The sequence below is a fragment of the Trematomus bernacchii genome, unplaced genomic scaffold, assembly GCF_902827165.1.
Source record: "Trematomus bernacchii unplaced genomic scaffold, fTreBer1.1, whole genome shotgun sequence".
In the NCBI taxonomy this organism is placed as follows: Eukaryota; Metazoa; Chordata; class Actinopteri; order Perciformes; family Nototheniidae; genus Trematomus; species Trematomus bernacchii.
Window position 1 is genome coordinate 6,122,906 of NW_022987821.1, and position 15,001 is coordinate 6,137,906.

The 15,001-nt window shown below is 40.9% G+C and overlaps 1 protein-coding gene across 9 annotated transcripts in view; it reads left to right on the forward strand.

Moving 5' to 3' along the window:
• Positions 1-603: 603 nt before the first annotated feature.
• atp11a (ATPase phospholipid transporting 11A) overlaps positions 604-15,001 on the forward strand; it is a 44,998-nt gene continuing 30,600 nt past the window's right edge. For 8 of the 9 annotated variants that reach the window (XR_004557618.1, XM_034151080.1, XM_034151082.1 and 5 more), the window contains exon 1: positions 604-959. Coding sequence is in view for 8 of the 9 variants with exons in the window: in XM_034151080.1 (XP_034006971.1) it covers positions 915-959 (45 nt within the window). In the remaining variant the exon portion in view is untranslated. The remainder of the gene's footprint in view (positions 960-15,001) is intronic. The other variant, XM_034151079.1, reaches the window with a different exon arrangement.

Genomic DNA, 15,001 nt, shown 5'->3' on the forward strand with positions numbered 1-15,001 from the left:
ATAATACCTCTGGAAATAAGAAACTCTGCTAATTTTCTGTGGTGAAGAATTGAAGTTCATAGTTCAGAGGCCAAATGTATTAAAACAAATAATTAAGATATATATATGGCTTAATTTGAAGTAATGTTATAGCCGTTGTTTTAATTTATTGTATTCATACATTATGTTTATCAATAGTTTCGTTCTGTTTATCTCGTCTTTTTTAATCTTTTTTGTACAAGATGATAGTTTAAAAAAGTGCATTAGATGTTATTTTTTATCATTTCAGCACCGTCTGGATGGACAGCACCACTGGGGTGTCCGCATCTCGATAACACCCCATAAAATACACACACACACACAACCAACCAACCATGTAAATGATTTGCAATATCATTCATTGAATTTCCCTCAATTTAATTAACTAAAGTTAGTCCTAATTTTGTCTTTGGTGTAACATTACGCCCTCCAAACAAACAAATCAGTAGCCTAATTAACTGAAACCTCCAATCAATTACGCACCGAAAACACTAGAGTGCGCATGCGCTCACCTCCACGCTCAGCCACCACCTGGCTGCTCGTGACGTAGATGAGAGAAAAGCTCCTTTGGTCCGAGACAAGAAGCTTACTAGTACTCACACAGAGGGGGAGAGAGGAAGAGAGGAAGAGCAGCCCACCTGTGTGTTTCTGCATGAACTGACTTTGACAACACACACACTCCTCCTGTTACTAGTAAAGCCTGTTAAGTCCCTATAGGTGAGTTCAGGTTTGCATTTGTTTGGAGCAGCTTTGTCGGGACCGAGCCTTTTTTTTCTTCTATTATTCAGGAAGAAGAGAAGGGAGGAAAAGTCATGGACAAAACCGGAGAATTAAAAAGAAGTTAGCGTCTACAGTAAAGTCACCTTTTGTAAACGAGGAAGAAGCAGAGGAACAGGATGGGGATGGATTTCAGCACTCTGCGGACCCTCATCAGCAGATATGTGAGTTTTTACTACGTTTACGCACTCCTAAATGTTGCTTATCCAAGCCTCTTCTGTGCAGACTAAAGCCCTTTGCAATGTCACCGAGATAAACAGAAAACGTGTAAGCTTTTTATCACTATTGGTTTCAAATTCCGCCGAAGCAGCTATACTCATCCGGATTAAGTTCGCGAAAGGGAGTGGAAAGAGGCTCGGGGAACTGTCTGAAGCGTGAAAACACCCTGAATCCTGTTATTTTTTTAATAGAAAGTTATTGTTTTGTCCTGAAATGTAAAAACAATGACAGTTTGAATTTAGAGTGCAAGTCCCTTATATGACTCAAAATCCCGTCCAAATATAATTTATTGAGGATTTATTTTTAAATGTCATAGTTTAAAACAACATAATTCTGTAATATTAAAATACAACCTGGTGTAGTATAGTTTTACTGATAAATGTGCTAAAACGTTATATTTTTGATTGCGATTTGGCATACAATTCTCAAGTAATATTTGTTTATTAGATAGTAATTCAAGTGTTGCAGCACACCATGTTCAAACACACCTGGATCATAACATGAGCATAGCAGTGTAAAAGGTGGAGTCACCTATCATTATCACTGGTTGTAATGCAGGACTCTGCAGAGCAGACCTGACGGAACATGTCAAGAGCTGCAGACAGACAGCGACAGAAAAAAAGGGGCTTAAATCACTGCACTTTTAGAGCAAATCCAGTGGCAGCTTGTTTTGCATAGTTTGAACTTGTTTTGCATCATTTAAAATGGCTTGAATTGCAAAACTTGTGTGCATATCAGTCTATTTTGTGAATTCTCCCAGTTGACTACAAATGGATCAGTCAGTCACATGAATTATGTAATCCAGTTGTTTTCTCCCTGCTACTGAAATCGATGGCCAGCAGTGGAGCAGCCGGCTGTGAGTTGCATTAGGGCTCCACAGTAATGCGTTTGACAATAATCCACATCAGGGTTAGACCTCGGCTCCACGCTCAGCTGAGGCTCAGACACAGTCTCACAACTGTTGAAAATGGCTCGTTAGATAAAGTCCCTGCTGTGTGGAGGGTGACATGTAGCTTTATAGTATAGTGAGCAACATGCAGAGACAAGTCTGTGACTGGAAGGATGTGGGATGCTGATGAGGTCTGCTGCTGTAATTAATCTGGATAACTGCTTTAGACAAATGGGTTAGGGTTCAATTGATTGCACTGCCGCTGTAAAAACCCCGGATGCAGAGAGGCTGCTTAAGATGAGGATAAGGAACATTTATCTGGCTGTCAATACTGCAAGTCAGCGCTATGATGGAGTATTAACCCCTCTGACCACTCTGTAAATTAGGCTAACTGGAAGTTCAGTCTTCATTTGAATAGCCTATCTGTTTCATAAGAATGAGAGCGTTATAAAGTAAGCATGTCGAGATTTGTCTTTTTATCAGTAAACAAACGGGTGGAAGATAAAAGGACTGTGACATGCAGCGAGATTTTATGCAGTAGACAATAGCTGTACTATTTAGACAATTTCAAAGATCTTTTCAGCATTATAATTAAAGTGATGTCTTAATATACCTGCAGGAAACTTGCTTGATTTACTATTATTAACAGCCGGTCTGTTTACTACTTTCGAGATTCTAAAGATTAATAGAATTAGCTCATTTTGACCTTCTCAAACATCAATCATGTGATGCAGATGATCCATTACATATTTAATACTTTTTCCCTTCACTGAATAGCCGTGTAATCATACAAAATGAAATTAGAGTCAAGTCAAATTTACAAAAAATGCATTCAGTGTTTCAGCAATCAACGGAAACTAGGCTGAATGCAATTCCTGAGTTTATAACAATGCACTAGTCTGATAAAGTTGAGCTGAGGACACCAGTTATACTCTCAGGGTTTTTCGGTCTCCCCACGGGCAGCAATGATGATGAAGTAAGAAGAAAGGATGTTATGTAAGCTTTTTAAGTGCAACGTGTAGAGTTGTAATGGTTGTGGCTGTCGCTCCTGTCCTGAAGAATGAGAACAAAATGAAATCACAGTGACAAGTACGAGTTACGAGAGCTAGTGTACTCGTACTGTACTCACTCTGCTGATCGCCTTTTCTCCTTTGTTCTCTTCTCTGGGAAAGTCTAAAAGTAATGTGTATTGTAAATGCGTTATAAATTGACTCTCTGCGGTGCTCAGTTCAATACTTAAAGCGCAGAGGAGCATTGATAAACGTAGATCAACGATATATGACACCTACAAATGTATGAAATAACTTTTTCGTTCCTTTTTTAAAAAATATTTTAAAACAGTTTGCAAAATGTTGACTCGATTAATACATACAATAGCATATTCTAACAAAAGAAGTGACATCGAAGATTTCTTTGATTTCAATCTGAACCATTGATTTAATCCATATCAAATTGTGATACTTAAATTGAAAAGGAAATAGAGATCTTGTTTCAGTGAGTTTTAAGCAGCCGGGCAGCATTCCTCTGCCGCTGACAAATCTGGATTCCTGGACAGGAAATGCCTCTCCTCTCTCTGTCTGGCTTCCTGCCTTCACACAGTGGATTAAAGGGTTACTAGTGTTCACTATACCCTCACACACTTAATCCATTTTACAGCTATACCCTCACATCCAAGCCATTCACTTAGCTCCTGCTGCTTAATATCCACCATTGCACTTACAACTGATCCGTGCATATGAGGCAAGAATAACGGTTAACAGTGAAGTGAATAATGGCGGGTGGTGGTATTGTCTTCTCTGTAGTGTAACGGTTACTGTGGACAGGTGCAGTTCAGTATGGCCGGGTGACGCAGAGGGCAGCGGCTCACATGAACTCCTTGGCTTTGTCCACTTGTCAATAATTCATTAGCAGACTGCCTGACAATGTAAGCTGAAGTTTGAACAGCTTCTTATAGAGTTGTCGCCAGATAAATGTCTTTCAAATGTGATCTCACAGACAGCACAAGTATTTCATCACTTACCACAATCAATTAAGTTGAATTTAAATAAAAATGCTGCTTTAAGGACCCTATTTACTGTTTTTCATACTAATTTAAACACAATTTAACAAACAAATGTCAATCTGTGTTTCATATTATTATATTCTAACTGTAAACGATAACAGTTATAGATATTGATAAAAACCGATATCCCACGCATGGCTTCATTTGTTGTGTGTGTCAAAAGTTAAATTACATTCCTATTTAATGCTTTTATTTTGAAGGACTTTTGAAACGTGCTCCTGTGTGTGTGCCGGCTGCTAATCATTTAACCCCGGCCCGTCCATACTGCCCACAATCCCCAGAGTGCACCAGGGTTAACCGCTTTACCTGCAGATTTACGGCTCGCACTGAGCCACTGTTGACTGGCTGCTGCTTCACTTTTAGATCACAGCTCCTGTATTGTTTACATGAGGAGACAATAACAGTCACATTTCACTTCCTTTTGTATCTTTCTTTGCACTTTTGGATGTTGGTTCTAGTATTACAAACCATTAGACATTTGCTAATGAGCTAACAAATACTACTTTTCACGCTGCCCTTACAGTACCTGCTGAGCTCCATTAATGGCTTGTGTGCATTGTGCGTAACATTAACAGTGTATTACAGCCCATTGAACAGGGAGGCAGATGATGGATAGCCCCGGGTTAATGGTGCTCCTCTATCCAAAGAGACATTGTTTGAACTTGGGTCATCATAATAACTTTGGGTTGAAAGTGCTGAGAGGGGCAGGTGCACCTTAATGTTCTCTCTGTCTGAAGGGAGTGAACACAGCATTCCCCGGGGTCCTCCCGTCAGAGAGGGGGGAGAAAAGTGGAGTGAGAGTGTACACCCCCTCTTCTTAAATGCTGACTGCACACATCCCCCTCCCTTTTCACCTCTCTTTGCTTTTTTGTTTGAAGTCATCATTGTAAAACTATTGATTAATTGGATTATTGCACTCACCTCTCACAGGAAGTACAATTTTGCCGACTTGCAAGAATTGTCAGAATCAGTCACGCTCTTCCCGTTAGTTGTGTTAGATCTAGGGCTTCACCTATGATTATTGTCATTATTGGTTGTTTAGTCTATAGAATATTAGAAAATAGTTTAAAAAGTTGATCCCAGTGTCTCAAGATCAAAGAAAATGTCTTTACAAATCCTATTTTGTCATTCAAAGCCCCCAAAATATTGACTCAATATGATATAAAAGAAGTTAAGACATTGTTTCCTGCTTTTTATATATAGACTATTACAGGTTTAAAAAATGCAGTTGTTGAACCAGACGTCTATCAAGGCTTTATGCTTTTATTTTTTCTGTGTCACTCTCTGTAGCATCTTGTTTTGTACATTTTTTACAGTTTTGCAACGATTTAACACTCAGACTGAGTGAAAAGCAGTATCTGTAGTCACAGGATTGATTCACCTTGAACGTTTCTTTGACTTTTTGTAAAAAACACTCTGATATTTGAGTGTGTTTCTTCCCAAAAAGCTGATTCACCGCAGAATATGGAGCTCCTGAGGCTGAGATAAAAGCTTTTCGATGGCATCCAAAGGGAGCACTTGTGAAGCCACTTTTGCAGCGAGCGCTTGTAAAAAAAAGATCCTCTGTCTGAAGATGCATTTGTTGCCAAGCGACAAAATGCAAACCGTTTTTTATTATTGCCTGGAATTGCAGATGATGCATGCCGGTTAATTGCATGTGAGCGATCAGTATTGAGATGAAACTGCTGAGCACTAAAGGGATTTCTAAAGCAAGCAAGTCGTGTACCAGAAACAACATCGATTATTCTGTAACATTATCAACGTTAGAGGACTGTGAACGTCGCTAACACACTGTCAGGCTGTCAGAGTGATATAACACTGAGATTAGGTTACACATCACTGCACTTGGAAATGTCCCTGATAGAATTGAGATGGCATGTTCTCGCATTAGAGTAAAAGTGGGCTTTTTAGACGTTTCATTTTTGGGGTTTTCACATGGCGCGACGACGACTACGTTTATTCGATGGAAATTTTGCAGGATAAAAGCCTGAGAGTCATGTTGGAAATGGTTTCTTAAAAGGCTTCTGAGAATTTGGTGTCAGTTTCTCATTTAAAGACCAGACGGGAAGGAGAACAATATTAATAACAGAACTACGATCACATATATATGTAGTAGTCTGAGTGCATCAGAGTAAACCCAGATGACCTCTAAATCCTTTTTAAATGTGCTTTGTGTAGCATTTTGACATGAATAAATAATCGGCACATTAATATTTGAGCGTAATTGCCACAAACAAAAGAGACAAAAGGTGCAACCCAGCAGTACTTTTTACATTGTGTGTCATCAGGTCTGATTAGGCAGTATATATTTACAGCACAAAGGCAAGTTTGGCAATGTATACTAGCTTTTTACTATTTATTTTAAATGAGTATCATCTTTAGACATGGGTGCAGTAAATGTAGGAAGGCATCATGGATTTTGTGCAACAGCGTTAGCTCAGTTTCTTTTCAGTTTTCTTATGATTTAAAGGTCCCATGTCATGGCCATTTCTACTGATCATAATTCCATTGTTGAGGTCTACTAGAATAGATTTACATTGTGCAATTTTCCAAACTCACATTGGTTTCTCATACAGCATCTCTGTATAGCATGTGTATTCACTCTCTGTCCTAAACGGCTTGTTGGAGCTCCTGCCCCCCCCTCCCTGTGAGCCCAGTGTGCTCTGATTGGTCGGGACGTTGAGAGGCTCGTTGCTGCTGCGAGGAGCGGACAGGTTTCCGGGTCGGCGATACAGCGCGAACAAGCGAAACTCATCCTGAGCACACACAAACACTCACAGCCGAAGTAAAAACAATAAGTGTGGCTTGATATTGAGTAAGAAAAAGGTTTCTAACGCTGTGAGAATGGGTCTGCGGAGAGCATTTCTCCACCATCCCAACTCGTGCATTACCAGCGTTCAGGGAGCTCTATGCAAGTCAATGGGACTCCCTGTTAGTTAGCCAAGGGATCCTGGTGTGTGAGGTGCTCCGTGGATTGGTCCATTTGGGCCAACCCGGTCATTTGTTGTTGATTTGGGTGTTCACACGTCACAGAACCCAGGAAGCAAACAATGGAAAAAGAGAAATCTCCAACGAGGCGTTCTGGGGCAGCATAGACAGGTCTTTTCTGTGTTAGAGTTTTACTCCCTACAGGGTGTACTTTGAGGGGTTGTGACTCTGCAGACCGTTTACAATAAGTGTAAAAACCTTCATAACACACAAGGGGACGGGTAATAACCGGAAAAGCATGACATGGGCCCTTTAAGGAGGAAGATCTTTTTTACTGTTATGCAACATTTTCTCTTTTGAGTAGTCTTACAAACGAACATACTGTAAATACAACTGCAGCAGCACCTTATAAATAGTTGATGGAGCAGAAGCTCAATGGTGCGACTGGCTTTCTTCCAGGATGCATGCATCACATTAGCATAGTGTTCTTCAGTGGTGTAGAGTTTAAAGGGGCCCTATTATGCTTATTTTCAGGTTCATATTTTATTCTGTGTCTCTTTCTTTTATCAATGATTTGTCCTGCAGCTGTAGGTCTCACTGAGTGCATTAATAGTCATAGATGATGTTTTCTTTATTTGCTGTAAAGTGTGAGGATCTTAGATCTCAATACTTCCACCATGGTGCTCGGTCAGAGTCATGTGACGGGTCTCATGAGGGCCACATGATGCTTCCTCTCATCCCTCTGATTTATCCTGTGATCTCCCCTCCCTCTGAGATGTGAAACACACACTTGTTGCCACCACTTTCAGGAATGTAGGAAGAAATAGTCAGAATTGTTTTCAGTTGTAGTCAGTGTGTCGCTTTCCTTATTGACAGTCAAATATATTTATTTCAATTTACTTGTACTGTACTTGAGCAATTCAATTTGTATATTCAGTTTTATCTCTTCTCAAATATGAATTTATAATCCACTGCCCCTTTATCAATACTTCTCGTTTTGGTACTTATAAGTATATTTTGATGGCAATGCTTTTATACTTTTATAATGTTTTGAATGCAGGATACTTTTAACGGAGTATTTCCACACCGTAGTATTGCTACTTTAACTTTACCACATGATCTTCTTCTCACACCACTGTCAGAGTCATAAGGAAAGAGGAAGGAGGGACAGAAATAATTAGCGGATGGTGGAAGAGAGATTAAATCTTAAGAAACAGAGGATGATTCAGACGGTGAGATATAACCATCAGTACTAGAAGTGACTCAGAGGAAAGGGAGAATGTTATTCTCATGGTTGTCGAGGAGATAATGAGAACAAACTGACCATATAGTGATTTCTCCTCTCCTGTAGTGTGTGTTTGTCTCCCGAGGGGACATTAAAGGGCAGCGCGATTCATGGGGACATGTGACAATGAAACACCACCAACAGAACAGGGAGCAGAGGCTCAGCTGGAGGACAAAACTGCACAAGGCACAAAATAAATAAGGGCTCAGTAAAATAATACAAGAACAGAACTCACTTTTCTGCAGTTTTGACTTCTTAGTATTGCTTGTTAAAGGTCGAGCACACAAGTGGACACGAGATAGTTTGCTGGCTAAGGACATCAGGTAGTAGCTTGTCATGGTCTATCACCTCTTTGGAGTCAATTCTATATGGAGAGGCGTTATAGTGCCTTGCTTGTTGTGCAGAGTGTTGATTATTCTCTTATGGGTGAGAGATCTTCAGAGTTGGTTAGTGGATTGTTTTCGAGTCCTTGCTCCAGAAGTTTCCATTACACTTGTGTCTCGGTCCTGTTGGGAAACGCTACTAATTGAGGAAGAGCATTTTAAAGTTGATTTAAACTGAGTGGAAACAAAGAGAGAGACAGATTTAGAGTCCTTGGAGAGGAACGCGTCTACGAGGAGCCACCAACAAGACACACAGACAGAAATAAAGTGGAGATGGAGACAGAGAAAGGTCGAACGGAGAGGAATAATCACACAGAGTGGGCCTTATAGTTTTTATTTCATTCCATCCCCTGTGTTGTTATTGACCTTGCTCCACTCTGGCATAGTTTAACTTGGATCATAGTTACCATAGAGCTAATGAAGGCAACTGATCACACCCGGCATTTGGCTTGTTATCAAACATGTTGCAGGCAGTTTGTATTGATATCAGTTAACAGTGTGAAACTGAGTTTCTGCAGTTCCCCTCCAATTTGTGGCAGCTTGAACTTTAGTGTCTGACACCGTGGGAACAAAACGAGGAATACATGAGAGATGGTTTATTATAAAGATTACTCAATAAGTGTAATATAGAAGGACTTACATACTGCCAAATTGATAATGAAAGTGATAGCAACAGCCATCATTTGAGGTGGCAGCAGTAGAAAACGCTTTCACATACTGGATATTTGTGTGTGTGTGTGTGTGTGTGTGTGTGTGTGTGTGTGTGTGTGTGTGTGTGTGTGTGTGTGTGTGTGTGTGTGTGTGTGTGGTGTGTGTGTGTGTGTGTGTGTGTGTGTGTGTGTGTGTGTGTGTGTGTGTGTGTGTGTGTGTGTGTGTGTGTGTGTGTGTGTGTGTGTGTGTGTGTGTGTGTGTGTGTGTGTGTGTGTGTGTGTGTGTGTGTGTGTGTGTGTGGGGGGGGGGGGGAATGATTACCGGCAACACTAACAGTGTAATGACCACCATTAAGTAGCCGTCTCCCAACAGGACTAACATTAGGGAAGTGCTCCCATTACCAAGAAGGAGATACACCGAGAAGAGGGAAAGTTAGAAAATAAACACATTAAAAAAAGATTGAAAAGTATTAAAAGCATTTTGGTTGTTTTCTCTGGGAGAAGAGAAGACACTTTGCTTCAAAGCAGGAAGGGAAAACACTAATAGAGGGTGGTGAAAACACACACAGTGGATCAGCAGCTAACGGGACTGTCAGCTGCATCTAAACAGCTGAAACTCAACGAGTGACTCTAACTTAGTATTAGTATTAATTTTGACCGACATATTGACATAAGTTGTCAACTGACTAAAACACCTTTCTTTTGAGAAACAGCGCACTTCCTTTCAATGGCAGAGTTATTTAAAGCGCTCAGTGTCCACAGATCAATGCAGACACGTCGTGTGACCTGGGCACTCACACAAACACACACATGTTTATCTGAAGAGTCTCTTTGTTACAGATGCATTTAAGCTTCAGTTCCTTCATTATTTTTGATTAAGTACATACTGAAATTACTTGGATTGGAGTGTGTTTCTTTGTACTGCTCATCAGGATATCCAAAGATGTTTGTTATTTTGAGTTGTTTTTAAATGCTGGGAAAGTCAGAGTGCTCATGTTTTCCATGTGATGTTTGCAATTCTAGGGGCATTCATGGTGAGCTGAATCATTGGCATTTGTTAATCTACGAACTGCTGAATAGTGAGAGATAAAGCTTCCAACTGTGCAGCTTTTGAGATGGAAATGATCTTATTTAAATGGACTGTCCACCTGAGCTTTATTAGCTACAACCTGGTAACTTACTGACTTCCTACTGTAATAAAACCCTTCTCATGTGTGACCTTTCACCCTCAAGCCTTTACCACATATGTGACCTGAATGCAGCATTAGGTCATGTCATGGGGGGTCATGTGATCGTTGTGGGTCATTTGATCAGCAGCAGCCCTGCAGACACAATGCAGCAAGTATGAGCAGTGGGTTCATTCTCTTTAAATGCAAAGAATGCTTATCCCGAGGAAATCCACAACAATGGTGTCCTTTCTCAGCTGTGAGGGGCGCACAGTGGGTAGCCTATTAGCCGCTCGGCCCCCCCCGCCTTGCATCTATCCTGCAATATGCTGCATCCACTTCATTGAGTGCAATAACGGCTCAAAGCAGCTTACAACAGATTGGCAATGCCATTAGAGTAGCTCTCAGTGGAGACGTGTGAAATCTGAATCAATCACAATACTTTATTTATTGCGGGGGGTATTGTGGCTGTTGTACATCCTGCATCCAGCACCAGCATCTTACTGTAGGTCATGACAGTGGTAACTTTGATCTGGAGCAACAGTAGATACAGCAGTGTGCTACAGTACAGCAGGATTATTATCACAGTTCCCTTCTGAGATCTCCTCTGTATAAATAAACCAGGCTAATGAATTTCTCTGCATATCTGACAGAAGGCCAGGAGGTCACTCCTCTCCTCTGAGATAAAACCACCTCTGTGTGAAACTACATAATGATTTCTAACATGTATCTGTGTTAGAGGAGATTCAACTGTATTCATCCTATTAAAGAACCACAAGGAATAAGAGAGAGAGCAGGAGAGGATCTATTCAATCTGAGAGTATCAAGCCACATTGATTTAAATTAGACCATTACATCAGCATGTGTGACGCTAAGCAGCTGCAGAGTGACCTACATCACTTTGCTGCAGTCTACCTGCACCTGGAGTCCTGTCACTTTGATTTATTTCCCCATTACCCGCCACTCCCACATCCTATTGTGACTGTGCATTAGTATGATCCAGGTGTGTTAGTATGTAGTGTGTTGCATAAACAACCTTTGATTAATGATTAAGGAAATCAAACGGAAGCTTAGGAGGATCAAAATGTTACTCATCAGACAATTACTCAGATGTTATTGACTCCCTGTATAATCAAGGTAGTTAATGCTAAGTAAACATATTAGTACTAATAGGTGCAGCAGTTATTGTTGCGTATGTTTCCAGTAGTAGTCAAAGGAAAAGCATTGGAATATAAATATTAGTACGTAAAGTAGTCATTATAGCGGTCTTATTAAAGCAAATGGCAACATGAACTAACAGAGACTGACACACACACAGTTTCATAGACTGGTATTGATTTAACTGATTAGTATTCTGCCAGTGTGTCTTTTTGTTTACTTCACACACATCAACAGTATCACAATAACAGTTTTTTATTCAGACTTCTTCTCGAGTTTGAAGGTGTTTCATTATTTTCCCTCCCCCATCTGGCCTGCTGTAGTGTTTCCTATTCGTTACCTGCCAGCCAGGAACAGAACTGTTAACGTGTGAAATGCATTACGGTTCATGTCACTTCGTTCCTTTCAGGTTGGGACTTGATTTTTTTCATGTGTGGTTAGTGATAAAAGAGGTACAGGTTTTGTCCGACAAATTCAATCCTTCCCTTCCCTCGACTGTAAATACTCCTTGACTGTTCTCATCTCGTTGTGAAGGTGCACGATGACGATTTCTCATTATCTTATTTGGTCTAGTCTCAAATGAGGCTGAGCAACAGATGGGGAGCACAGCTGGTATTTAGGGTTGCACTGGCAGGTTAAACACACACACACACACACACACACACACACACACACACACACACACACACACACACACATACACACACACACACACACACACACACACACACACACACACACACACACACACACACACACACACACACACACACACACACATACACACACACACACACACACACACACACACACACACACACACTGTCACATGTAGATATCAGGACATTAATCTGAATATCAAATGCACATTATATAAAGATTTACATTGCTTAATCCTCCACATCATCTGGCTTTGTTATCTCTCTGCATTGTGGATGTACATTTTGCAGCAGATTCTCATGTTCCCAGGCTGAGCAGCATGCATATAAAACAAAATAGAACGTGTTCGCTGCTATTTCCAACCTGCCCCAGTGCCTCTTTTAAACTTTGAATCCATCGGGAGCAGCCACAAAGAAAGTAGTGACTTTGGAAAACGCTCCTAAAGCACTACCGTGTTCTAAATACTGAGAATAAACAGCTAGCAATCACGACACACCTACATTTATCCCTCTACCCTTATCGCCAAAACATCCGAAGAGCAGTCAACACACTCTCTGTCTGTGTTTAAGGTGATTTAGTGATTTCTCTTATCTCTGCAGCTCAGTGGCAGCAGACAGATAACACTTATTCAGAGAGTGTGTTTGCACCTGATCCCTGATATAAGACACAGTACTTTTAAGTGAAAGTGTGTGTATGTGTCAGCGGTATCTCAGAGAGCAGGTTGTCGTCCGTGGGCTATTGTTGAGACTTATTTTCAGCCGCCTGTTGCAGCGGGAGATAAAATACTCTGGGGTTTGGTCTTCAGTCGTACAACAGCTCAGCATTTTACAGGTGTGTGTGTGTGTGTGTGTGTGTGTGTGTGTGTGTGTGTGTGTAGTGTGTGTGTGTGTGTGTGTGTGTGTGTGTGTGTGTGTGTGTGTGTGTGTGTGTGTGTGTGTGTGTGTGTGTGTGTGTGTGTGTGTGTGTGTGTGTGTAGTGTGTGTGTGTGGTGTGTGTGTGGGGTGTGTGTGTGTGTTTGTGTGTGTGTGTTGTGTGTGTGTGTGTGTGTGTGTGTGTGTGTGTGTGTGTGTGTCCTGCTCACAGTAAATTTTATCTTTACATGCCAGGCATCATTCAGGAGTATTACAGCAGAGGTGAAAAACACATTTGATGGTTTTAAATCAGACATTTCCCAAAATGCTACAAAACCTTATTATTAATATGATAAATTAAACCTTTATTAATCCCAGCAAGGACATGCAGGTGTCATAGCAACAACAGTAAATCAGGAATATGTTAAATTGAATGAAAGGTTTTTTTGTGCCGGTGTAATCATGTTTTTACGGATGTATCTGCATTTTTGGAAATTAATTAATTTTAGAGGATTTCTTCAAACTTTTCAGTGTCCCTCCGATCAGAATGTATTTTTTGGTAGGGAGAAAATAATCAGATTAAAATTAACGCTGATTTTCTTCCCTGGCTGTATCCTACAAACACTTCCATTTAATGCTCAATATCTTCATTTGATTTCCTCTTGTCTTTTACTCTAGCTGGTAGAGGAGTGAAGGGGGTAGCTGCTTGTTTCAGGAAGTGTGTGTGTGTGTGTGTGTGTGTGTGTGTGTGTGTGTGTGTGTGTGTGTGTGTGCGCGTGTGTGTGTGTGTGGGTTGGTGGGCCAAGCATTTCCTGTTTACAATGTTCCTCTCTTCCTGATCACCGTGGGGCTTCAGTTTCTGGCTCTGCAATGCTGTGTTCAGGTCCTGTGGGAACAATGATTGTTATTTTGAAATCACCGACCTACTGACACATTTAAGTCGAGCTTTGAGTCATTAAGGTGTGATTGTTGGAGTTTGGAAGTGAAATGCAGTTGCAGTTTTGACTCAGCAATCTCAATGGTCTGATATATCAGTGTAATGAATTTAAATATAACTTTAAAATAGTTAGTTTCACTTCTGTAAAACATGTGCACCTGTTTGCACATTCAGGCTTCCCCTTAAACATGACCTTCAAAACCTTCAAATCCTCCCTAAAAGTACTCTATTATTCTCAGATATGAAGACATAAAACACACAATTTACGAGAAGAATAGTCTGAAGATCTAAATGTATCCCGCGGAGCAGAGACTCCAGAGGTTAATGCTCTCATACATGTTTGATGTTGCAGGATGCGAGATCCCTAAAAGGCTCCCGGCGCATTCCACTAATGTGGCTTTAAGGAAAATGGATGTGGCTGCAGAGTGAGACAGACAGAGACAAAGCTCTCCGTCCCTCTCTCTTCTGACCACAAATGTTTCCCTTCCAACTATAAATACCCCCCTGAAACCAGCCGCGTCCTGTAACCCGAAACGCCGCTAAAAGTGATTATCAGAGCCAGAATAGCCCGAAGTGTCCGGTTACATCGAAAGGCTGAAGGCCCGGGCTAACACAGGGCAGCGTTATTTTATAAGCCCAGCTATTGTTTGTGATAGCTGCCTTTTTATCCGATTATACACAGAGAGGCTTTCATGTAAAAAGCTTGAATGGGGATGAAAGCTTAAGGTAATCGATAGGAGAGAGATCGTCTGCTTAGAGGCCATCCAGGTTGTGGTGAGAGTCAGAGAGGAAAGAGGCGTGAAAACCAATAAAGCTGCTCCAAGAAAAACAAGGAAGTGATGACAGTGAGAGGAGCCCACTGCGCCACCTGTCTCCATTACCTCCATTTGATCGGCACTTAACAGACAGTCATGTTATAATCATAAGGTTCATCATCATTGTGTGAGTCAGCAGGGTTTCTACGTGTACATGGCTTCAAGTTGTAGCTGAAAATGTATTTTTGACCATCTTTATCAAC